Source organism: Oryctolagus cuniculus, chromosome 6 (genome assembly GCF_964237555.1).
Source record: "Oryctolagus cuniculus chromosome 6, mOryCun1.1, whole genome shotgun sequence".
Lineage (NCBI taxonomy): Eukaryota > Metazoa > Chordata > Mammalia > Lagomorpha > Leporidae > Oryctolagus > Oryctolagus cuniculus.
The window spans coordinates 1,589,138-1,616,049 of record NC_091437.1 but is presented as its reverse complement, the minus strand read 5'-3'; the positions used below and the strand labels follow the sequence as shown (position 1 = coordinate 1,616,049).

The 26,912-nt window shown below is 42.9% G+C and overlaps 1 protein-coding gene and 1 pseudogene across 1 annotated transcript; both read left to right on the top strand.

Annotated features, from left to right (window-relative positions):
- The first annotated feature begins 6,067 nt into the window (after nt 1–6,067).
- On the top strand, nt 6,068–15,334 carry LOC100357193 (olfactory receptor 5AP2-like). Its single transcript, XM_070075958.1, has one exon. The coding sequence runs from the start codon at nt 14,036–14,038 to the stop codon at nt 15,113–15,115; it is 1,080 nt and encodes a 359-aa protein (XP_069932059.1). The 5' UTR covers nt 6,068–14,035; the 3' UTR covers nt 15,116–15,334.
- Nucleotides 15,335–15,483: 149 nt separating this feature from the next.
- Nucleotides 15,484–21,727, top strand: LOC138850110 (protein kish-A pseudogene; annotated as a pseudogene).
- Nucleotides 21,728–26,912: the final 5,185 nt, after the last annotated feature.

Here is a 26,912-nt window from a genome sequence, read left to right as displayed (position 1 = left end):
TTTTTGTTGCTATAATTTTTATTTTTTAAAATTGATTCACAAAAATTGTCGATATTTGTGTGCTCCCATGTGATGATCAGTGCACATACCCATGGTCTAGGGTTCAATTGTGTGGTCATCACCACTCTACTCCAAGCCTCTGTGAGGTCAGTGTTTTAGATTGCACACATGAATCAGATCATGGAACTTTTGTCTTTCTGTGCTTGGCTTATTTCATTTAACATGATGATCTACAGTTACTTCCATGTAGTTGACAATGACAAGTTTTCATCCTTTTAATGGCTCACTAATATTCTGTTATTTGTTCAAGCCACATTTTATTTTATTTATCCATTCATAGTTGATGGGCATTTTTGTTCTTTCCTCCTTTTCTTTCTTTCTTTCTTTCTTTCTTTCTTTCTTTCTTTCTTTCTTTCTTTCTCTCTCTCTCTCTCTCTCTCTCTCTCTCTTTCTTTTGTTCTTTAGTCTTTATTTATTTATCTGAAAGGCAGGGTTACAGAGAGAGAGAGAGAGAGAGAGAAAGAGATCTTGCATCTACTGGTTCCCTCCCAAATGGACACAATGGCTGGGGTTTCCAGGCCAAATCCAGGAGCCAGGTGCTTTCTTCTGGGTCTCCCACATAGGTGGCAGGGGCCCAAGTACTTGGGCCATCTTCTGCTGCTTTCTCAGGTACATTAGCAGGAATCTGGACCAGAAGTGGAGTGGCTGGTATTTGAACTAATGCCCATTGGGCATCAGTGTAAAGTTGGCTTCCTTTTTTACAATCTGGGTTCCATGTATTTATTTCTTATTATTTGTGCAAGGACTCCCAGTGTCATCTTGAATAAACCTGCTGAACTTATGCATCACAGCCTTGTTCCACATCTTGGAGATTAAGCTTCCACTTTTTACACATTTAGTAAGGGCTTCGATACTTGGCCTTTATTATGATGAAGAACATTCCTTTTATACCCAATTTATTCTAACCTTTTTCTTGCAAATCATGAAGGCATTTTGTATTTTAGCAAATGACGTTTCTGCATCCTTTGGGATGATCATGAGGTTTTTGTCCTGCGTTGTGTATCATATCTACTGATTTGCATATATTAAACCATCCTTGCATCACTGGGAAATATCCCAGTTGATCACAGTGAATAATCTCGGTAGTATGCTGTTGGATTCAGCTTGCTAGTATTCTGTTGAAGATTTTTGCATCCATGTTCATCAAGGTTGTGGGCCTTATCTTTGTCTTCTTTTGTATATTTGTCTGATTTTGATATCAGGGTGACACTGGCTTGGTAGAATGGGATTCAAAGAATCTTTGTTGGAAATAATTTAAGAAGCTGTAGTATTATTTATTCTTTAACTGCTTGGTCATATTCAGGAGTGAAGTCATTTGGTTATGGGCTTTTCTCAAAAGGGATAATGTGTATTACTGACTGAATCGACTGAATCCTGTTACCAATTCTTTTTCTGTTCAAGATTTGTATTTATCCATGATTCAATCTTGGTAACTCACATGTATCTAGGGATTATCAAATCTGGTGGTATGGAGTTGTTTATTTAATCTTTAATGATTCTTCTCACTGGGTCATTCAAGAAATCAAAAGAGAAATCAAAAACTTTCTGGAAGTAAATGAAGACAACAACACAACATATCAAAACTTATGGGATACAGCAAAAGCAGTATTGAGAGGCAAATTTATAGCAATAGGTGCCTATACCAAGAAATTGGAAAGGTACCAAATAAATGAGCTTTCAGCGCACCTCAAGGACCTAGAAAAACTGCAGCAAACCAAACCCAAATCTAGTAGGAGAAGAGAAATAATTAAAACCAGAGAAGAAATTAACAGGATTGAATCCAAAAAAAATTACAAAAAATCAGCCAAGCGAGAAGCTGGTTTTTTGAAAAAATAAACAAAATTGACACCCCATTGGCCCAACTAACTAAAAAAAGAAGAGAAAAGACCCAAATCAATAAAATCAGAGATGAAAAAGGAAACGTAACAACAGACACCACAGAAATAAAAAGAATCATCAGAAATTACTACAAGGACCTGTATGCCAGCAAACAGGAAAACCTATCAGAAATGGATAGATTCCTGGACACATGCAATCTACCAAAATTGAACCATGAAGACATCGAAAACCTAAATAGACCCATAACTGAAACAGAAATTGAAACAGTAATAAAGGCCCTCCCAACAAAGAAAAGCCCAGGACCAGATGGATTCACTGCTGAATTCTACCAGACATTTAAAGAAGAACTAATCCCATTTCTTCTCAAACTATTCAGAACAATCGAAAAAGAGGGAATCCTCCCAAATTCTTTCTATGAAGCCAGCATCACCTTAATCCCTAAGCCAGAGAAAGATGCAGCACTGAAAGAAAATTACAGACCAATATCCCTGATGAACATAGACGCAAAAATCCTCAATAAAATTCTGGCCAATAGAATACAACAACACATCAGGAAAATCATCCACCCAGAGCAAGTGGGATTCATCCCTGGTATGCAGGGATGGTTCAACATTCACAAATCAATCAATGTGATTCACCACATTAACAGACTGCAGAAGAAAAACCATATGATTATCTCAATTGATGCAGAGAAAGCATTTGATAAAATTCAACACCCTTTCATGATGAAAACTCTAAGCAAATTGGGTATAGAAGGAACATTCCTCAATATAATCAAAGCAATTTATAAAAAACCCACAGCCAGCATCCTATTGAATGGGGAAAAGTTGGAAGCATTTCCACTGAAATCTGGCACCAGGCAGGGATGCCCACTCTCACCACTGCTATTTAACATAGTTCTGGAAGTTTTAGCCAGAGCCATCAGACAAGAAAAAGAAATCAAAGGAATACAAATCAAGAAGGAAGAAGTCAAACTATCCCTCTTTGCAGACGATATGATTCTGTACTTAGAGGATCCAAAGAACTCTACTAAGAGACTATTGGAACTCATAGAGGAGTTTGGCAAAGTGGCAGGATATAAAATCAATGCACAAAAATCAACAGCCTTTGTATACACAAGCAATGCCATGACTGAGAAAGAGCTGCTAAGATCAATCCCATTCACAATAGCTACAAAAACAATCAAATACCTTGGAATAAACTTAACCAAGGACGTTAAAGATCTCTACGATGAAAATTACAAAACCTTAAAGAAAGAAATAGAAGAGGATACCAAAAAATGGAAAAATCTTCCATGCTCATGGATTGGAAGAATCAACATCATCAAAATGTCCATTCTCCCAAAAGCAATTTATAGATTCAATGCAATCCCAATCAAGATACCAAAGACATTCTTCGCAGATCTAGAAAAAATGATGCTGAAAATCATATGGAGGCACAAGAGATCTCAAATAGCTAAAGCAATCTTGTACAACAAAAACAAAGCCGGAGGCATCACAATACCAGACTTCAGGACATACTACAGGGCAGTTGTAATCAAAACAGCATGGTACTGGTACAGAAACAGATGGATAGACCAATGGAACAGAATAGAAACACCAGAAATCAATCCAAACATCTACAGCCAACTTATATTTGATCAAGGATCTAAAACTAATTCCTGGAGCAAGGACAGTCTATTCAATAAATGGTGCTGGGAAAACTGGATTTCCACGTGCAGAAGCATGAAGCAAGACCCCTACCTTACACCTTACACAAAAATCCACTCAACATGGATTAAAGACCTAAATCTACGTCCTGACACCATTAAGTTATTAGAGAACATTGGAGAAACCCTTCAAGATATTGGCACAGGCAAAGAATTTCTGGAAAAGACCCGGGAGGCACAGACAGTCAAAGCCAAAATCAACTATTGGGATTGCATCAAATTGAGAAGTTTCTGTACTGCCAAAGAAACAGTCAGGAGAGTGAAGAGACAACCGACAGAATGGGAAAAAATATTTGCAAACTATGCAACAGATAAAGGGTTAATAACCAGAATCTACAAAGAGATCAAGAAACTCCACAAAAACAAAACCAACAACCCACTTAAGAGATGGGCCAAGGACCTCAATAGACATTTTTCAAAAGAGGAAATCCAAATGGCCAACAGGCACATGAAAAAATGTTCAAGGTCACTAGCAATCAGGGAAATGCAAATCAAAAGCACAATGAGGTTTCACCTCACCCCGGTTAGAATGGCTCACATACAGAAATCTAACAACAACAGATGCTGGCGAGGATGTGGGGAAAAAGGGACACTAACCCACTGTTGGTGGGAATGCAAACTGGTCAAGCCACTATGGAAATCAGTCTGGAGATTCCTCAGAAACCTGAATATAACCCTACCGTTCGACCCAGCCATCCCACTCCTTGGAATTTACCCAAAGGAGTTTAAATTGATAAAGAAAAAAGCGGTCTGCACCCTAATGTTTATTGCAGCACAATTCACAATAGCCAAGACCTGGAACCAACCTAAATGCCCATCAATGGTAGACTGGATAAAGAAATTATGGGATATGTATTCTTTAGAGTACTATACCGCAGTAAGAAACAACGAAATCCAGTCATTTGCAACAAAATGGAGGAATCTGGAACACATCATGCTGAGTGAAGTAAGCCAGTCCCAAAGGGACAAATACCATATGTTCTCCCTGATCGGTGACAACTGACTGAACACCAAAAAGGAAACCTCCTGAAGTGAAATGGACACTATGAGAAATGGTGACTTGATCAGCATAGCCCTGACTGCTAATGGACAACTTAATACATTATCCCTCATAGTATTTTTTTTTTGTCTGTTCTACTTAATATGACTGGTTTAATTCTGTAATTATCACACAGTTATTCTTAAGGGTTGAAAATTAACTGAAATGTGATCCCTGTTAAACATAAGAGTGGGAATAAGAGAGGGAAGAGATGTATAATTTGGGGCATGCTCGGGCTGACTTGCCCCAATTGGTAGAGTTGGAAACATACCAGGGGATTCCAATTCAATCCCATCAAGGTGGCATGTGCCAATGCCATCTCACTATCCCAAGTGATCAATTTCAGTTCACAATTGATCATAATGAAAGGACTAAGAGTCAAAGGGAGCACATAAACAAGTCTAGTATCTGCTAACACCAACCGATAGAATAAATAAAGGGGAGAGTGATCCAACATGGGAAGTGAGATACTCAGCAGACTCATAGAATGGCAGATGTCCTAAATAGCACTCTGGCCTCAGAATCTGCCCTAAAGGCACTCGGATCTGGCTGAAAAGCCCATGAGAGTATTTCAGGCATGGAAAGCCAAGACACTCTGGCAAAAAGATCTCTGTGAGTGAGATCCCAGTGGAAAGAACAGGTCTTCAAAGAGGGAGGTGCCTTTCTCTGAAGGGAGGAGAGAACCTCCACTTTGACTATGACCATCTCTAAACAAGATAAGAGTCGGAGAACTCAAGGGGCTTCCATAGCCTTGGAAACTCATAACTGGTGCATAGGGAGATTACTGATGCCATAAACAGGAGTGTCAATTTGTAAAGTCAACAACAGGAGTCACTGTGCACTTACTCCTCATGTAGGATCTCTGTCCTTAACGTGCTGTACACTGAGGCTTAATGCTATAACGAGTACTCAAACAGTATATTTCACTTTGTGTTTCTATGGGGGTGCAAACGATTGAAATCTTTACTTAATGTACACTAAACTGATCTTCTGTAAAAAAAAAAAAAAAAAAGAAATTATCAATTCCCAACTTGACTCTCACTGGGATTAAACATGACAATAGGTCTGATCTGATTTCATCATCATTTAAAAAAAATCATCTATTATTTTTCACTTTATGTTTCTGTGTGGGAGCAAACTGTTGAAATACTTACTTAAGGTATACTAAGCTGATCTTCTGTATATTAAGATAATCGAAAATGAATCTTGATGTGAATGGAAGGGGAGAGGGAGTGGGAAAGGGGAGGGTTGTGGGTGGGAGGGACGGTATTGGGGGGGAAGCCATTGTAACACATGAGTCGTACTTTGGAAATTTATATTCATTAAATAAAAGATAAAAAAAAATCTTTAATGATTCTTCATATTTTTGTGATGTCAATGATGTTTTGCCTTTTTTTTTTTTTTTTTGGACAGGCAGAGTGGACAGTGAGAGAGAGAGACAGAGAGGAAGTTCTTCCTTTTCCGTTGGTTCACCCCTCAATGGCCGCTGTGGCCGGCGCACTGCACTGATCAGAAGCCAGGAGCCAGGTGCTTCTCCTGGTCTCCCATGCGGTTGCAGGGCCTAAGGACTGGGGCCATCCTCCACTGCACTCCCGGGCTACAGAAGAGAGCTGGACTGGAAGAGGAGCAACAGGGACAGAATCCGGCACCCCAACCAGGACTAGAACCCGGTGTGCTGGCGTCACAGGCGGGGGATTAGCCTATTGAGCTGCGGCGCTGGTGGATGTTGTGCTTTTTATCTTTGATTTTTTTGAGTCTGCTTTTTGTCTCACTCTAGTTAAGAGTTTGTCTATTTTGTTTTTCTTTTAGAAAAATCAGCTCTGCATATTGTTTTGAAAATCTGTATTTTGTTTGTTTTTCCTCTCACTTTTATTTCTTTCCTTTCATTAGTTTTGGTTTGGTTTCTAGTCTCTTGATGTGTAATGGGAAGTTTTTTTATTAGAGATGTTTTGCTTTTTGATGTTGGTGTTGATTGCTATAAACTTCCCTCTTAGTTCGACTTGTTCTGTATCCAATACGTTTTGATATATTGTGTTTCCATTTCTACTTGCTTCTAGAAAATTTTTGAATTTCCTTCTTAGTTTCTCTCTTGATCAATTGGTTGTTTGGCAGTAACTAGTTTGACTGCCATGTGTTTTCATCATTTTGAAGTTTACTTTTCTATTGGTTTCTAGTTTTATTTCTTTATGGTTGGCAAATATTTTCAATATGATTTCAATTTCAAAATTTGTTGATATTTATTTTTTACCTACTGTACCATGTATCATGGAGAATATTTCACATGTTGTTAAGAATATGGTATTTTTTGCAGCTGTTGGATGGAAGGTTCTGTAGTTGCTGTTATGTCCATTTGGTGTAGGGTGTAATTGATATCTTGTTTCTTTATTGATTTTCTATCTGGATGATCTCCACTTTGTTGAAGATGAGGTGTTGAAGTCCTTCAGTGTGATATTGGAGCCTATCTTTCTCATTGGGTCTGAAAACATTTGGTTTATATAATTAGACAATCCTGAGTTGAGTGCACACATGTTTACAGTTGTTATTTCCTGTTGTTGAATTGACTGCTCAATCATCATGTAGTAATCTTTAGTGTCTCTTCTTAGAGGTTTTGACTTAAATCTGTTTTATTTGAAATCAGTGTTGTCACTCCTACTTCCTTTGAGTTTCCTTTTTTTTTAAGATTTATTTATTGATTTGAAAGTGAGTTACTCAGCTAGAGAAGGAGAGGCGGAGGGGGGGGGGGTCTTCCATCCTCTGGTTCACTCCCCAGGTGGCTACAACAGCCAGAGATGTGCTGATCTGAAGCCAGGAGCTTCTTCCAGGTCTCGCATGTGGGTGCAGGGGCCCATGGACTTGGGCCATCTTCGACTGCTTTCCCAGGCCTTAGCAGAGAGCTGGATCAGATGTGGAGCAGCCAGGAATCTAACTGATGTCCACATTGGATGTTGGCACTGCAGGCGGCAGCTCTATCCACTACGCCACAGTGCTGGCCCCTCAGTTTCCTTTGAATGGAGCACTTTTTTCCATCTTTTCACTTACAGTCTCTTTATTTATTTATTTACTGTCTCATATATTTAAGTTGATGGTATGTTCAGAGAGACAAAAACAGCTGCCAAGATAACTGAGTTTATTACCAGAAAGAACTCCAGGTACTCATAACTTCTGGATGCATAATCCACTGTGGCCCAGGGCTATTTTGCCAGTCCTAATCTTATGGTGTGTGTTGTCCATGAGATTACCTTTGCCTAAGATTATCTAGACTGTCAGTTTCTCCTATGAGATGATTTCTTAGCACCACTGGCCTGATCAATGTGGAACTTACTTCAGTTGCAATTTGACATATATTTCTCTAAGTCTTTCACACATGTCTCTTTTTTTAAAAAAAGATTTATTTATTTATTTGAAAGTCAGAGTTACATAGAGAATAGAGACAGAGGCAGAGGCAGAGAGAGAGAGAGAGAGAGAGAGATCTTCCATCCTCTATTTCACTCCCCAATTGGCCACAATGGCCGGAGCTGCCCCGATCTGAAGCCAGGAGCCAGGAACTTCTTCTGGGTCTTCCATGTTAGCACAGTGGCCCAAGGACTTGGGCCATCCTCTACTGCTATTCCAGACCATAACAGAGAGCTGGATTTGAAGAGGAGCAGCTGGGACTAGAACCAGCGCCCATATGGGATGCTGGCACTTCAGGCCAGGGCGTTAACCTGCCAGGCCAGGGTGTTAACCCACTGCGCCACAGCGCCGGTCCCGCGCGTTTTTTTATAACCAAATTGTTACTCTCCACATTTAAATCCTTAATGTCAAGCTGAGCATATAGTCTACAGTAAGCATTCAGAAAATATTTATTGGACAGATAGGTTAATGTACACTACTCACATCTTTTCATATTGCCCCAGAAGTTTGCTTTTACTCTTACCTGAGAACTTCTTGGCCTCTTGTTTGTGCTATGCATATCAGATTTATTCTTAATGTCTAGAGATTTTTAAAGGTATTTGTTAGTGTGAGAGATTGTAAGCATCTAGTGGGGAAAAAGTCATCATTAAACTTGTTTTAAAATGAATTCATAAACACAATTTAATTATCAATGCCTTTGAACCTAAGAATACTTCTGTGTTTGTAATGAGTTGCCTTGTAATTCATTTTAACAGTAATGGATTTACTTTACATTTCAAAAAATTTTATATTTTTGAGATTTGACAATTTTTATAATATTTTAATATTCATTTCATATGTGAACATTATATACCAACACATGTATGTCTTTTTGAAAGTGGGGACATTAATATCATATAACGTGTGATTTATGACAGGGATCATAAAATGAGGAAAGAAGGGTATATTATAATGTAGAGGGTATAATTCATCTAATTTATAACTTCATATGCCAAATAATATGACATTCACACATTTTTATATTCTTACTATATATACATATATACACTTTTTTTCCTAAATGGATTTTACTTTTTTATGTCCGTACGTCTTCATCGTTGTTTGAAAACATGTGTGTGTGTGTAAGTTTATAAAGTTGAAATGTAGCACACATACCCATTCATGTAATTACTGTCAGAGATCCCAAAGCAAACATTTTAGGTCTAGACAAGCATAGGCAGGCATTATCTTGTCTCAATCCTGGATGTGATGTAGAAAGGAACTGGAATGGACAAGTCCACAACCATGTTGGATTGGATGGCAAATATCCTACATGGAGTTTAATCAATTGAGTGACCCTACATAGAATCCTTTTTTGCATGCTATGTATTTTCTCTCATGAAAATAGCATTACATAAAATCCCACGAGTTTGGGGTAAGGCTTCCTCTTGGAGGAAGTTAATGGTTTCCCTAAAAGAAAAATACAGCTGAAATCCTGACCTCTTTTTCTAGATTGGAGAGGACTGAGGGGCACGTGGTGTTTGTGTGTTAGTGTTGAGGGCTGGAGGGAGGAGCAACCTCTACCTATGAAACTGGAGAGCTAGTTGTGAGCTGAGGGCTGTACTCCTATATTCCTGACTTCACCAAGGATGATTTGAGGAGCTGGAAGCCAGTATTTGAAGTGAAATTTGCATGAAGGAAACAGACCTTCTCTAAATCCTGAGTACATGTTTAAGTATTTTTAAAAGAGGACGAATCTTTAAAAAGCAAGAGCAACACTTTCCCCCAAATGTGGTGGAGCCACATTGGAGCTCATGCGCATCTAATTCCAAGTCCTCACTCAGTGAGACTTTGTTCAGAAGAAGATAACTCAGAGTGCAGTTTCTGGGTCCTCACTCAGGCTGTGTTCTGGAGAATTACCACTGAGTGCAGGGCTATGGGTCCTCACACAGGCTGTGTTCGGGAGAATTAACTCCGAGTGCAGTGTTCTGGGTGCTCACTCACATAGTCTGTGTTCAGGAAAAGATACCACAGAGTAGAGAGTTCTGTGTCCTCACTCACCCAGGCTGTGTTCAGAAGAAGCTACCTCAGAGTGCAGTGTTCTAAGCTGTCATCACACAGGCCCATTTCAGGGGAGTTTACTTCAGTCCTCTGTGTTCAGGGATTTTATTGCAGAGACCTTTATCTTGTGACTTAGGCACTAAGATACTGGAGGCAAAGACTCTTGCCCACAGTCTATGGTATCTGCATCCTGTTTAGCTTTCCTAATACTCACTTTTCTACCCTGAAAAATGAGTTTGGAATTTTCTACACTCTTACTGTGAGTATTAAATGCGCGTGCCCTATAAAGTGGTGAGCAGTTTCCAGTGTAAAGGAGATGTTGATGACAGCTGGCTTCTCATCACTGCTGCCATGACCACGGCACAACACACCTTTTCTTGTCACTGGGCTGTGCCCTTTGAGTCAGGCACAGAGGCCACAGCTGCTGAGATCTGAGCACTTGTGGAGGTTTTTTCTGAGATTATGTCTATAGCCTGTGCAACATGGAGTGAGCAAAGTGCACAAGACAGCTGACTGCACTGCTCTCAGCAACATGGTGGTGGTGGTTGGGGGCGGGGTCTGAAGTTGAGTGACTTGACTGCTGGAAAACAGCGCCACCACGAGGCGGCCACGGCTGAAAATGCCCAAATGCTGCTTCCCACACACCCAGGATAGCCAGGGCTGGGACAGGTGGAAATCAGGTGCCAGGAACTCAATCTGAGTCTACCATGTGGGTGGCAGGGACCCGAGGCTTGAACCAGCATTGCTGACTCTCAGAGTGATCAATAGCAGGAGGTTGGAGTCAGGAGTGGAGCTGGAACTTGAACCCAGGCACTCCGATATGGGATGTGGACATTGCAACTGTGTCTCAATCACTAAACCAAATGCCCTCCCCTAATCCCATTCTCCACACAGCTTCTGGAGTTCTGTGTGTGTATGTGTGTGTGTGTGTGTGTGTATGTAGGGTATATATTACATACATGTCAAGTGTGCAATATAAATGAAACATATCAGGCATCTATGATACATAAAATCTCCGTGTGTACATCAACATGCACCCGTATACACAACACATTTTTGCATACATATTTTTCCAGAGTGGGGGAGAACCTCTCTATAACCAATTGGAAGGAAAGAGATTGGGGATTCATTTACTTGATATTTCCCACAGCACCTAATGCAGCTCAGAGACACTCGACCATGTGGGATGAAGCACAGCGGCACGTGGAGAGACTGTGTCTGCAGGGAAAGAGGACGCGCCAGTATGGCCTGTGTCTGAGACTCTCCTCACCTCTCCATGCTGTGTTAGCTGTCGTAGTGAGAAATACAGAGAACAGAGTCTTTTCACCAGATTTACTATCAGAATCAATTAAAAAACCATATTCTAAAGTCCATTCTGAAATACTTGAGTGTCAAAAATGTACTTGTATTTTTATCCTTGGATTTGATGAGATTGCCAGAAGGCTAGAGCCCTGATCCACTTTGGTTAGATTTGAGGCACACGTGTTCACTCTGTCCTACATCAGTGACCATGGACCTGATGTGAAAGGTGGTAAAATTTCAAGATTTGCATTCCCACCATCTACAAGTTGACATACTTGTTATTTTTTAAGGATAGGTATTATGATTTTGTGGTTGTTGCTTGCTCGATTTGCTCTCAAATTTTTACCTTGGGACTTTGTTCTGTCTCATTGCCAAGTTAAGAACTTGAGTGAGTGAAACCACTCTCATTAAAAGGCCACCTTGGGGGATAAACCTCCAATGACCGGCACTTGGGAAACTGGTATAATTCTCATTGTTGCTGCTGGGAAAAATGGGCTGTGGAAGTGTGGTGTGCACATCGCTAAGGAAGTGCGGTGTGGATACGGCCAACTACAGGGTGGTGAGGACGTGTGGTGTGGACACTGTTAACCTCAAGGCTGGCGAGGACATGTGGTGTGGACACTGCTAACCTCAGGGCTGGTGAGGCATCTAGGAGTCGGTCAGAACAGGAAGAAAGACACGAAGGACTTTTAGGTGAGGTTTGTTTCATTGAGAATCCAAAATGCTTGTCAGAGTCCCTGTGATCCATCCCATTAAGAGAGTTTAAATTCTAGTAAATTCAAAGTCCATCGCCGCTTGCTGATACAGACCCCAGGTAAAGCAGCACTGGGCAGCAGCACTGGACGGTACTGGTGGTGCTCGCCTTATGCTTGTTAAATGCCACCAGCTCTCTGCCTGTGGGCACACAGACCAGTGCTGGATCTTTTAAACTGAAGATCGCCGATGCAAAGTACACATCGAACACTGTAAACCCTAATACTCAAAGTAAACAGTGTGTGTTAAGCTCTGCGCTTTATAAAAAGCTTGCGAAGCCCTGTTTAGTGTTGTGGCTGCCGATGGGATTATTTTTTCATTGTTCAATGCGTTTATTTGGGTCTTGATCAGCCAAGCACTTTTCAGTTGCTCAGTTTAGGGCAGTGAAGGGAATAGCACATCCCCTCTCCTCCTGGGGACTGGGGTTTCCAGAGAATCAACCCTGCCTCCCCACACAAATGTGCAGTTGGCTCGAGTTCTCAGGAAAAGGAAATGGCCTGACTGAACTGTGCTTTCAGTTTTACAAATCCTGAAGACTTGGAGAATGAGAGTTGGTAGTGAATTTTAAAGCAAAATGTTTTGAGCCATTCTTGCTGAGAAAATACATTCATTTATTGCACTGGTGATACAAGTTTTATATGCCATAGTAGAGTTTGTAAGAAAGTTCATTCTGAATAAAAACTGCCAGGTGCTCTCTCCTTTACTCTTCCCCGGGAGCGCATATTTATTTCTGTTTTGTATAGAACAGAACATAGTATCAGAGAATTTCTGAGTGACATGCAATCTGCATGCACACAAACACACACACATGGACTTGCACAAACATGAATGTTCACACACACAAATACATACACAGGGACAAGCACACACATCCAGGCACACAGGGACATGCATACACATCCATGTACACATGTGGATGTGCACATACAGGGATGTGCACACACATCCAGGCACACACAGGGACATGCACACATGTCCATGTACACTGTCTATGCATGCTGTCTACTCCAAGAGGAGGAGTCACACCCTACAACAGGATCCCAACCCACTGCAGCTAAAGCAGTCCTAAATCTACTGCTTAGGTATGTTACAGCTATTTGTTTTCAATACTTAAAAACTAGTGGAACATAGCAGACAGGAAATCATCATAGGTAAAAACAAAATTAATAATCACTGATTTAATAAAGTTTCCTTTATAAAGGTCTAATTCATTTAAAACACCTAGCATCTATCATTGATCTTTTTGTCTTATAACCAAGATGTCATCCATCTGTATAATGCATATTAAATAGACAGTGATGTAGAATGAGTGGCATCGCCCAGGGTGTCCACAGAGTGCTTTGGGAACCTGTGAACACACGCCCTGCACAGCAGAAGGGGATGTGCAGGTGTGATTCTGAAGAGTGCTGGTGTGTTTTGTCATCACCAGGGTCCCCACAAGGGGGATGCAGAATGGCAGGAGACAGAAGATGCAAGGCTGGCAACAGAGGGAGCGGAGAAAAGATGCAGCGCTGTGGACAGTGAGGATAGAAGGGCCCTGAGCCACGGGGTGCAGGTGGCCTCCGGGAGCTGGAAGCAGCAGATGGGTCTCTCTTGGAGAGTCCAGAACAGGGGCCTGCTGACGCCCTCACCTGCAGGTGTGTCCTCTGGACGCCAAGACACTCGGACCATTTGCTGCAGCAGCAAGGAGAGCCTCACAGGGGCCGTGTGGCACAGGGTCTGAGTGAAGCTGCTCCACGAGTCTCCCAGTTCAGCCCAAGGGCAAATTCCTGTAACACAGATCTGCTCTGGAGCAAGGGGGTGGAAGTCGCCATGCTGGCTGTGTGCTCTGACTTTGAGACTTCCCCAAATTAAAAACTGTGAATGCTAGGGGTGTGCCGTGAAGAAATGACTCTAGAGAGATGAAATCAGCTCCCAGTGACCCCAGCGAGGGAGCTGTGGCTGCCTGGCTCTCCCCCGAGCCCCCTTCTTTCTCTGTCTCCGGCTGCCCTTACACAATGACAAATGTCACCCGCGTCTCCGAGTTTGTTCTTCTTGGGTTCAGAGGGGGTCCGGGAGTGCAGATGGTGCTCTTTCTGCTCTTCCTGGTGCTGTACGTGGCGGCTGTGGTGGGGAACCTGGGCATGGTCGCAATCATCCAGGCGGACACACAGCTGCACACCCCCATGTACGCCTTCCTGCAAAGCCTCTCCTTGTTGGACTTCTGCTACTCCTCCACCATTGCGCCCAGGGCCCTGCTGAACTGCCTGCGGCGGGACCACACCGTCTCCTTCGGAGCCTGCGCCGCTCAGTTCTTCTTCCTGTCTTTCTTCGGGACCACGGAGGCTTTTCTGCTGGCAGCCATGGCCTACGACCGCTTCAAGGCCATCTGCAGCCCTCTCCTCTACTCTGCCAGCATGTCGCCCCCGCTCTGTGCGCTGCTGGTGTCGGGGTCCTACCTGTGGGGCGTCCTGAATGCCAGCACGCAGACGGCGATGACCTTCACGCTGTCCTTCTGTGGCGCCAATCAGGTCAATGACTTTTTCTGTGACGTGCCCCCGCTCCTGTCCCTGTCATGCTCGGACACCTCCGTGAACAAGCTGGTCCTGCTCGGCCTGTGTGGCTCCATCATCGTCAGCACCTTCGCCGTCGTCCTGGTCTCCTACGTCTGCATCGTCTCCACCATCCTTAGGATCCGCAGCCAGCAGGGCCGCCGGAAGGCGTTCTCCACCTGTGCCTCGCACCTCGCGGCCGTGTGCTTGTTCTTCGGCACAGTCTTCTTCATGTACGCTCAGCCCAGTGCCATCTCCTCCCTGGAGCACAGCAAAGTGGTGTCTGTCTTCTACACCGTGGTCATCCCCACCCTGAACCCCCTGATCTACAGCCTCAGGAACCGCGACGTGCAGCGCGCTCTGCGCAGGCGTGGCCAACAGCTCTCTGTGTTACTCTTGCGGCCCGGGCCCGCCTGGCGCCCCGATTCTCACTGTTGCTGTCCGCTGTAGAATCTTCATCAGCATTTCTCTAACAGTGTTGGTCCAATTTTCCTGTATTTCATTGGCTGTTTGGGAAGGGATTGTTCAAGTCATTTTCCTAGTGTATCTTGATTGTCAAGGTTTCCCTTGTTTTGTAGAAATGTTTTACACTTGGAGGCTCTAAATCCATCTGTCAGTTGTGTGCATGACAAATATATTCCCACGCTTCTGCAGCATGATTTATCAAAATGCTTGCAATAAAATTCTGATAATTAATTTTGAATTTTGATGTTTGTAAGTTCTTAAATTTGATCAACTCTTACTTTTTGTTTTGTTCCTTTTGTTTATTTTATTATCTCTGTACATGTCTTATAGCATGACTTAAATAACTGTAGTTAGACTTAATCTTTTTTTTTTTTTTTTTATTTTTTATTTTTGATAGGCAGAGTGGACAGTGAGAGAGAGAGACAGAGAGAGAAAGGTCTTCCTTTGCCGTTGGTTCACCCTCCAATGACCGCCGCTGCAGCCGGCGCACCGCGCTGATCCGATGGCAGGAGCCAGGATCCAGGTGCTTTTCCTGGTCTCCCATGGGGTGCAGGGCCCAAGCACCTGGGCCATCCTCCACTGCACTCCTTGGCCATAGCAGAGAGCTGGCCTGGAAGAGGGGCAACCGGGACAGAATCCGGTGCCCCGACCGGGACTAGAACCCGGTGTGCCGGCGCCGCAAGGTGGAGGATTAGCCTATTGAGCCACGGCGCCGGCTCGTCTTAATCTTTAAAAAAGTGTATCATTGAGTGATAACCGAATTAATCACCAACAATGTTCTAAATTAGCTCCCCAGTTTGTATTCCTTTATAGTTTAAAGTTTGTGTCCCATTGCTGCCACACCCTGGTTCATGATAAACACTGCTCTACTTTCTACTTCCAGGAAGTCGATGTTTTTAACTTGTCTTAAATTCCACTTGTTGGTTGTGAGCCTAGGCTTCCTTTGTAGGTGAGAAGCCAAGGTCACAGTAGCTGAGGTTTCTCAGCTCATGGCTGTTCCCTACCCTTTTGCACACATGGCTATTAACTTTGCCTCTGAGGAAGAGCCCATGCCACGTTCTGCCAGAGTCCTTGGTATTGAGCAAACAAGGCACAGACTGGGTAAAACGACACTATGGGGGCCGGTGTTTGATACAGTGGTTGTGCCTGCTCGGGACTCCCACATCCCATATCAGAGTTCCCAGTGTATGTACCAGCTCCCCTGCTTCTGCTCCAGGTCCAGGTTCCTTGTAGTGCACATCCGGGGGAACAGCAGGTGATGTCTCAGGACCTGAGTCTTGGCCTCCAACATAGGCGACCTGGATGGAGTTTCAGGCTCCTGGCTTTGACTTGGCAGCTCTGGCTGCTGCAGACCTTTGAGGAGAGAACCAGCAGATGGAAGATTTGTCTCTCTCTGGCTTTCAGATAAATAAAAAGAAATAGAAAAATGGAAAATGGTACAGTGACTTTGAGAACATATCTGGTGGTGTCTCGTAGAGTTGAACACATTTTTGTCCTTGGTCATCAGCATCTCCACTCCTTGAAACACAAGTGCTCGTACAGGAAGGTTCACAGCAGCTTTGTCACAAGATCGAGAAACTGGAAACAGTGCACATTGCATGAGCTTTAATCTATCTGTGCAATGGAATGCTGTTTTTAAGTGTATAAAATAAATATGTAAAACAGATTAAATTCCCTGCAATGGAATAATATTTTTAAAAATGAAGCACCGAAGTAGTCAACAGTATGGATGATTATTAGAAATAAGAAGCAAAAGACACATGGATGCAAAAGAAGACATATTTCCACATGTATGGAGTTCTATGGTCACAAACAAAACCACATAATTAGCTGTTTTAGGATGAGTGAGAAGGGAACAAGTTGACTTTCTGGGGTGATGGGATGAGGGCTTCATGGATGGGTACGTACATTAGAACTCATCCAAGTGTGCCCTTCAGACTGTGGTTGCATTGTGTGGTCATCACCCTCAAGATGGCCCTGGTGACCCTTAGCTCCTGATTCTGATGTGTGGGTGGCCTTGTGTAGACATAATATGAGCGTACTTCAAAATGATCAGGGGAAAATGGAGTTGAAAGACGAGTTCATTTTGGTGCAAGATAAGCTTGAGATGTGGCATAGTTTTTCCAAATATGTGTTTTCCATGAACTTCTTGAGGACCCTTCATACAGTAGAGGTAAGAGCATGTAGCACTGACACAGACTTCCAACTGTGGTAGAGAAGGAAATCTACTCGGGAGCTAAGTGGGGAGTGGTGTCAGTGGGGCTACAGGCCGTTCCAGGGGACAGCAGGCTAGCAGGTGCTTTCTGAGGAACAGGATTCATTTTTAAAGTTTATTTGATGTTTTAAAACTCAACAGGCATAAAATTATATGCATTTATGGAGTATTATATGATGTTTCAAAATACGTATTCATTCTGTGATGTCCAATCAGAGAAAAAATACGTATATCTATTCAACCATTTAACAATTCTTTATGACAAGAACATTTCAATCCCATCTTCCAGTTTTTGAAACAGAGAAATGTACTGTACACTCCATCATCTGTGGTCACCCCAAGGTGCAGCAGAACTGCAAGACTTCTCACTCCTGTCCAGCTATAGGTGAGCATCCATCAGTCTAGCTCTCCCCACTCCTCCTCACTCCCAGCTTCTGGTGACCACCTTGATGCTTTAACTCCCATGACATTGCCCTCTATTTAGATGACACAAATGAGTGAGTTCATGCAATACTTGTCTCCCTGCACTTGGATTTCTTCATTTAACACAATGATCTCCAATTCCACCCATGTGAATGAGAAGATTAAACCCTACCTTATGGCTGAGTAGTAGTCCACTGTGTCCATACCACATCTGAGGCTGGAGCTTGTAAGTTTGGGGTGGTAGCTATTATGTGATCAGGTGATTGGTTTATTCTTTCTGTATTTTTTGTTCCTAATCATAAAATAAATAGAGTATAAAGACACCTTATACACACATATGAACACTCCCATAGAATTGTGCCATGAGTCCGTACCTTTCTATCTGAATGGATCAAGGGCACTGTGATGTCTGTTCTCAGAAGGCATTCCTCCTGCACCAGTTCACGACTTGTGTACAGAGGGAGCTGCAGTTTGGTTCCCACGGTAGGAGGAGGCTCGTGGGTCTGTCTGAGGAGAGCTGGAAGCTCATCAGCTTAGTGTGAACCTGACTCAACAGCTATGGCAGAATCTCACACCTGAGCTTTTTGCCGTGTTTGGGTCACCTATTTGTAGAGCGACAGTCACCTGTTTGCATCATCAGCCCTCTGTGCCTACCACAGAGTAAATCTGTACAGGTGGGGTGCTGCCAGGGTACAGATGCGAAGGCAATGACAAGCTTCTCTTCCTGTCACACCTTGATGGATCACAGAAACCAGACCAGAGTCATGGAGTTCATCCTGCTGGGCTTTCAGACTGAGCGAGCGGCAGGGATCCTTCTGTTGTCTGCTTTCCTGCTCATGTATGTGACTTTGCTGATTGGCAACACCATGATCATCCTCCTGGTGTGCGGGGACCACTGCCTGCACTCACTCATGTATTTCTTTGTAGCCAATCTTTCCTTCCTGGAGGTCACCATCACCTCCACAGTGGTGCCGAAGATGCTGGCCACCAGCTTGTCCCCCTCCAGAGCAATCTCCTTAGTAGGGTGTCTCACACAATCTTTCTTCTACTTCCTCCTGGGGTCCACAGAATTCTTCATCCTGGCTGTCATGTCCTTGGATCGATCTGCAACCCACTGAGGTACACCATCATCATGAGCAGATGCATGTGTCTGATGCTGGTTCTGGGGTCCTACGTGGGTGCATTTCTGTCTATTTTGGCACCGTCGGTTCTAACTGCTCCTCTGCCCTTTTGTGGGCCCAACGTGATCCATCACTTCTTCTGTGACAGCAGCCCTGTGCTGAAGCTGGCCTGTGCTGACATCTCTCTGGCTGAGCTGGCTGACTTAGTTTCCTCTGCGGTGCTGCTGTTGGACTCCTTGCTGGTCACAGGGGGGTCCTACAGCTGCATCATCACCACCATTGTCAGGGTCCCCTCTGTCCAGGGACGGTGGAAGGCCTCCACATGCATCTCTCACATCACCATGGTGACACTTTACTACGGGAGCTCCATCTTCATCTACGTCCGCCCCAGGAAGGGCAACAGGATGGACGTGAACAAGTTTGCCACAGTTCTCAACACGATTGTGACTCCCATGCGGAACCCTTTCATCTACAGCCTCCAAAACAAGAAAGTCAAAGAAGCTCTTGGGGATGCCTTCAAGAAGCATGTCGGTATGCTGACAACTTCAGGGTCTCAGAAGTGACAGCTTTACCAAGGACACTCTTCACATCTAATCCTGTAGTTGTGTGAAGCTGTCCCAGATAACGGGAACTTGAACAACACTCACTCTTCCTGAGCCTTGTCCAGTTCTCTCGTGAGAAGTGCACAATTTTCTGTAGGGTATCACAGAGATCAAAAAGCATGCACCTGTAGCCATCACTCACAGAGATGGATGAGCAGACAGGTGAAGGCGTATATGTGGCTGTTGTCCCAGTGCCTCCAGTCTTTTAAAAGTGAAATTCTTGTTCAACCAGGTGACCTGAGCTCCAGCAGAGCTTGTATCAGGAACCTCTGCTTTACATAGGTCCTCAGCTTTAGTGTAACATTTCTTCTTTGCTTTCTTATTTTCAATATTATTACTTTCTATTTATTAATGCAATTGGTCCCTTTCTAATGTGATAATAAAACTACTCTGGTTCCAGCTTCTAAATGTTGCCCGATATTGAAGTATGACAATAGCTACTTAGTTTTTGGCTTTCACTTCAGGCTTGCTTCCCCCTGGTTTTGTGTGTGTTGTGCCTCCTTCAGTGTCTGCAGGGGAGGGTGTGCCCGCTGCCAAAGGACACAGTAGAACCCACTGCCCACTCCATTGTGCAGTGGACATGGAGGGCCAGATCAACACCCAGTTCAATCATGTGCATTCTTTCCTAGAAACTCGGCTACTGAACTTTCAACATGAAAACTTTTATAAGATGATTTTAATGGTTAATATTAATGATCTGTGAATATCAGTATGTTCTTAGAATTGTATCTATAAATCACATGTTAAAAACTAATTAAAATTAAAAATTAAAAAATAATAAAGTTTAGACAGTCAAAAAATAACGATCTGAGAATGTCAACATGACTGAGGTTGCATTGCTTTTTTATTTACTATTTGAAACAAAAATTCAAATATATTAATTATAAACATGAGGAAATTACTCCAAGGAGCACACTGAGCTGAGTATGAAGGCCAGGTCCCCATTGCTACCATAAATCCTGTGCTTCACAGTGGCCATGGCATCTTGTTGGGAACGAGTAATTCCAAAAGGCTGCTCTTGGTGTAAGAGGGGGGTCTCAGTGCACAGATCACAAAGATGTCCTTCTCATGCCAGCATTAGTTCCTGACCACAGGCGATGGCCTGGGGGCTCGGGTTCCTGTCTCTGTGTGGGGATCTGGATTGACTGCCCAGCTCCTGAGTTTGGCCTGGCCTAGTCCTGGATTTTGTGGACGTGTGGAGAGTGAACCAATGGATGGAAGCTCTCTCTGATTCTTTCTGTGCTTGTGTCTCTGTTTCTCTTCCTTTCCTTCTCTCTCTCTCCAATAAATGAAGAAGAAATAAGATTGTTTAAACAATAGATTGCAGGCCTGGAAGGGTGATGTGGCTGAGGCACCGCCAACCTCACTATGTCTGCCATTTTCAATTTTCAGAGTCTATTGATTGTAATCTTGCTGCTTACATGTAGCTGTGCTTATATCCAATCCTTGGCACCCAGCTTGCTGGACAGAAATAAAATTGGACTGTTGGGTATATTTTGGAAGTGCGCTGGAATTGGTGAGTGAAGAGTCCTTATGCTGCTGTGTGCTGTGTCGTGATGGCCTTCAGCATCCTCTTCGTACAGTAGCTTGGGGAAAGGCCAGAATGTAATTGCCATTAAATTTCATTGTGAACAAGGACTTACCTGCAGAGAATAATAATGGAAAGCATGGCTAACTTTTTATCTCTGAACATTGAATGAGATAAATTTCCAGATGTTGTTCTCTATTTTTGTTATTGGACCAGTGTTCTACATACATAATTAAGAGGTTGCCATTTCATACTCAAAGAGTTTAATGGTATGTCACAATCAACCTCAGTACTGTCATTACAATTTTACATTCTGCAAATGCCATTCTGTTGTGTCCAATACCAATTTTGAATGAGGTATCTCTAAGGCACGTAGTAGGAAACAAAATTGGTAAATTATTCCAGTTCCTTTCCCTGTGATTTGGACATGACATATCGTTATAGAAAGATCTTTTTTGGATCGGCCTTTTTATTGAGAAAAGTGACTCAGTGTGTGTTGCTAAGAATTGAATTCATACTTATAATGCTTGTTTCTCCTCTGGTTGCACCATTTTGTTCCTTAGCCAGAGTGCCTCTACCAGTAGCAAACTCTGTAGCTTATTACAAGTCTTTAAAATATTTAAAACAAGCCTATGCAAGTCTTCAGGAAGACTTAAAAGTAATGTTCACATTTAACTTGAGCATTAAGACTAGCCACCTGGCGGAGTAGCTTCTGAAACCTCTGGTCAAGTATAGATAAATGTCTAAACAGACTTGACCAGCTAGCTGTCATGTTCTGAAAAAGGCAACGTTTCCAGAATAAAAAAAGCAAATTTGAAGAATTATAGAATGAAAATATACATGCAGTTTTCATTCTTTTTAATGTCATTTCTTAAAACTGAAATATTCAGTTGCCCCAAAATGGACTGTATTTTTGTTTTTTTAACATAGCACTTTAAACCTAGTTTGTCAACTTGAACTGGAATCTCTTGTGTAACTTTGTAGATGATAAACAGTTTACAGACTACTTTCCAGTGTGCAACGACATGCATATCCTTTAATTTTGATAGTGAAGGAACACCTCCAACAATTTTTTGTCTAGGCAAACATGAATTACACATTTTACAATAGGACAATTATTACAAATTTATGATTATTTTTTGTGAGAGGCAGACAGATCTCCGATCTGCTGGTTCCTTCCTCCAGTGCATGCAACAGCATGGGCAAGGCTGGAGGCAGGAGCCAGGAACACAATCCAGAGCTCTCACTTAGGTGACAGGAACCGAGTTACATCAGCCACCACCACTGCCTTGCAGGGTCTACGTTGGTTGGAAACGAGCCAGTCCAGGAATTAAATCCTGGGGGATACAGAGGTGTTAATCACAGTGCCTTCAATGGTTAACATTTCTTAAAGTTCAACTCAAATTCAGCTAAAATTTCAATGCTGAGAGAACATTAAAGCTTGAATTATCCAGTATTAATTAGATACAGCTCTTAACTTCTCTGTTAATGTTTAAAAACAAACTTTTTAAATAAAATTATTTACAATGAACTTACAAATTACTATTTCCAAAGTAGCTCTTTCTGCAGAAACAGCATGAAACTGAAACCCCTTAATTAAAAGCCCTTTTGGATTACTTGGCATGGTTCAGGAAAATATCTAAATAAAGCATATTTTGTGTTGCCTGGTTTGTGTTTCGTTTTGGGAGCAGTTTTGACAAAATAAAAAAAGATGTTGTAGGTTGTTTTTGGAAAAAAAATAGATTGCAAAGTTCTCATGCACTTTCATAAATTCTCTCACATATGTGCGCATGTCTTTCATATGTTGTTTACACATACGCACAAATAGAGAGGTTAAATAGCATTTTAAGTTTATTTTTAAAACCTTTGTTTATTTGAAAGGCAGAGAAACAGAGAGAGAGAGAGAGAGAGAGAGAGAGAGAAATGGAGACAGAGAGAGGCCTCCCATCTGCTGGTTCACTTCCCAAATGTTCTGAACAGCCAGAGCTGGACCAAGCCAAAGCCAGGATCCTGGAACTGCATCTGCGTCTCCCATGTGGGTGTCAGGGACTCAGGTATTTGTGTCATCATCTGCTGCCTGTCAGGGTGTGCATTAGCAGGAAGCCGGATCAGAGCCTGTGCAGCTGAGACCTGAACCAAGCATTTCAATACAGGATGCGGGCGCTTCTGGTGGCGACGTAACCTCTGCGCCAAATGCCCAAGCCTCATGTGGTTTCTTTTTCTAAATGAATATTTGCATGACTGACGATGGGTGCATAGTTCTAGTTTCATTGTGGTAAGAAGTATGTAACATAAAATTTACATTTCTTCTCTTTGAGTGTTCATTGCAGCGGCATTATGTACACTCACAATGTGGTACAATTATTACCACTCATTTCCAGACATCTTCAGTCAACACAAACTGAAGCAGTTAAAGCAGGACCCCCCCCCCCCCATCACTGCCTACCCCAGGCACCAGTAAACACTATCTACATTCCTTTTGCATGCATTTGAGTATTTTCGGAACCTCTAGTGAGCGGAACCCAAAGATGTTTGCCATTTTGTGGTCTATGTTATCTTGCTTAGCTTAATGTTTCAAGGTTTATTCCTGTTGTGGCAGAGATTAGAATTTCATTCTCTTAAATTAGATCAGAATTTCATTTTCTTAAATGACTGAATAATCCAATTCCCCTTGTCCTGTTACCTGCTGATGGGCACACAGGTCACACCACCTCCTGGGTGTTGGGAAAAGCCTTCCATCAGCACGCCTGGCTGAGTATTGCTTTCAGTTCTTCTGAATACGTAACAAGAATGAAATTCATGTATCATACATGCATTGAAATGTTTAATTTTTTACAACTGACAGATATTCACACTTCACTTATGAGGAATTACCACTGTGTTGTCACTAACAGGGAGCAGAGACTTCAACTTGTTGCATCCTTGTCAAATGTTAATTTCTGTTGTTTTGTGAGTAATAGACAACTCACTTTATCACAGTGCTATCACTGTATGGTCTTAATTTGTATGCCCCTAATAATTAGTGAGTCTGAATGTATTTTTGTGTGCTTATTGACTATTTGTATATCTTCTTTGGAGAGTCAGTTCAAATCCTTTGCCCATTTTTGTATTGGGTTATTTTTAATCGAGCCGTTTTACTATTCTTGAGTTCCCTATATGGATATGTTCTGAACATCAATTCCTTATCATGTATATTATTTGAAAATAATCATTCCCATTCCATGAGTCGCCTCTTCATCCTGCCGATAGTGTCCTTTCATACACAGATTTTTTTTTTTTAAGACAGGCAGAGCAGACAGTGAGAGAGAGAGACAGAGAGAAAGGTCTCCCTTTGCCGTTGGTTCACCCTCCAATGGCCGCCATGGCTGGTGCGCTGCGGCCAGCGCACCACACTGATCCGATGGCAGGAGCCAGGTGCTTATCCTGGTCTCCCATGGGGTGCAGGGCCCAAGTACTTGGACCATCCTCCACTGCACTCCCTGGCCACAGCAGAGAGCTGGCCTGGAAGAGGGGCAACCGGGACAGAATCCGGCGCCCCGACCGGGACTAGAACCCGGTGTGCCGGTGCCGCAAGGTGGAGGATTAGCCTAGTGAGCCACGGCACCGGCCTACACAGATGTTTTTAATTTGATGAAGCCCAGTTACTTATTTTTTCCTTTTGTTGCCTGTGCTTTTGATGTCATATTCGAGCTTTCTCTGTTTTCTGGTGACTCCATTGTTTGTTACTCTTTTGGCCCCACCTAAGAAACATAGAATGTGTCAGTTTAATTTCTTACAGTATAATCTCTGTTAAAAACTATGGTAAGCAACCTGACTGTAGCCACATTTTTTACTTCATTTTGACAAATACCTGACTCATTGAATTTCACTTTTGGTGAGGTCAAATTTTGCATCCCCATCAAAAATCATTTTGGACTGGTTGTTGATAATATGTGCATAGAGATTTAAACCATTTTGCAAATAAGGCTGTTACTGGAACCATAGGCAAGAATGTAAATGGATAAGAAAGTGAAATTATGGGAAGATGATGTGGAGCAAAGCCAGTTTCTTGAAGGATTAATTATGGGAAAATTTATATTTAAGTAATGGTAGCCTAACCATCCCCAAATTCATAAATTGATGGTAAGAAAGAAGTTTCTGAATGTGTATGTGTGGGTGTATACATGTATGTGTGAGTGTGTGTGTGCCTGTGTGTATGTGTGAATGTATGTTTATATATGTGTAAGTGTGTGTGTGTGACTGTGGATGTATGTGTCTGTACATGTGTGTGAGTGTGTGTGTAAGAGAAGGGCTTAATAATTAGATCTTTATTGTGAGTTCTAATCAAGTACAAATTTAAAATGTTGCTAAATAATACAAACCAACTTTAATTTTGGTCTCTCTCATCTGTGGTCCAAACCACTTAAATCATACTGATATTCACTCAGGAAAAAAATGATTATATATTTTTGCTTATTGAAGCTACTTTAAGTCACCTTCTGATTCATTACAAAGTGCCATTGCTGTGTTCATGCAACCACATACTGTGACATTTCTTACCTTGAATGTTATTTTCTCAATGAATTTGCTTCTTCATTGAGCATTACTGAATGTAAATAAAGGCAGCCTACACAATGGGCGATCTGGAAATCATGCATCTGCTAAGGGGTGTATTTATAGAATCAAGAATCCGTACAAGTGAACAGGAACAGGCAAACCCGATTAAAATGGGTAAGGACATTCAGACACATATCTCTGAGAAAACATGTAAATAGCAACAGCTAATCATCATCATGGAAGCTCAATATGATGATCTCCTCAGACCCGATGATTTAGCAAGTGCTGCTGAGGAGGGGTGAAGAGAAGATCCTTGCACACCTGAGTGGGTGTAACTCACTGCAGATTTATTTATTTATTTGAAAGTCAGAGTTACACAGAGAGAGAAGGAGAGGCAGAGGAAAGAGGTCTCCCATCCACTGGTTCATTCCCAATTGGCCACAATGGCTGGAGCTGGGCCAATCCAAAGCCAGGAGCCAGGAGCTTCTTCCCGGTCTCCCACATGGGTGCTGGGGCCCAAGGACTTGGGCCATCTTCCACTGCCCTCCCAGGCCACAACAGAGAGCTGGATCAGAAGTGGAGCAGCCGGGACTTGAACTGGCGCCTATATGGGATGCCAGCACCACAGGCGGTGGCCCTACCCACCGGCCCCCACACTCTATGTTTAAACTCCAAAAACTCAATGCCACAGCCAGCCCTTGGCATGGGATTAGGATAATTGGAGACACTAAATTCTGTGAGCCTCGTATTCACCTAACACACAGACCAAACCTCCAGATTTCTGCAAGTGTGCACTTGGCCTAGAATGGACAGTTCTCACACTCATGGGAACATCATTCTTCTTCTTAGATTAATTAATTTATTTTTTAAGGCAGAGTTGGAGAGGGAGAGGGAGAGGGAGGGGGAGGGGGAAGAGGAGGGGGAGGGGGAGTGGGAGATGGAGGTGGAGAGGTAGTGGGAGAGGGAGAGGGAGGGGGAGAAGGAGAGGGATGAGGAGAGGGAGAGGGATTGGGAGAGGGAATGTCCATCCATTGGTTCACTCCCCTGTTGTCCGAAAAGGCCAGGGCTAAGCCAGGCTGAAGCTAGGAGTCAGGAGTCTCATCTGGGTCACCCATGTGGGAGGCAGGGCCCCAAGCACTTGGGCCATCTGATGACTTTCCTGGGTCATTAATAGGGAGCTGGATCAGGAGAGGATTTAGCACACATATGGGATACCGGCATCCCTGGTGGCAGCTTTACTGCTAAGCCACAGCGCCAGCCCGGAGCCCAACCATTTTTAACAGTGCAAAGTGGAGGAGATGGAGCAGTCCTCATGGCTGCATCATAGAGCCAATGAGTTCCCGACCCATGAGTCACA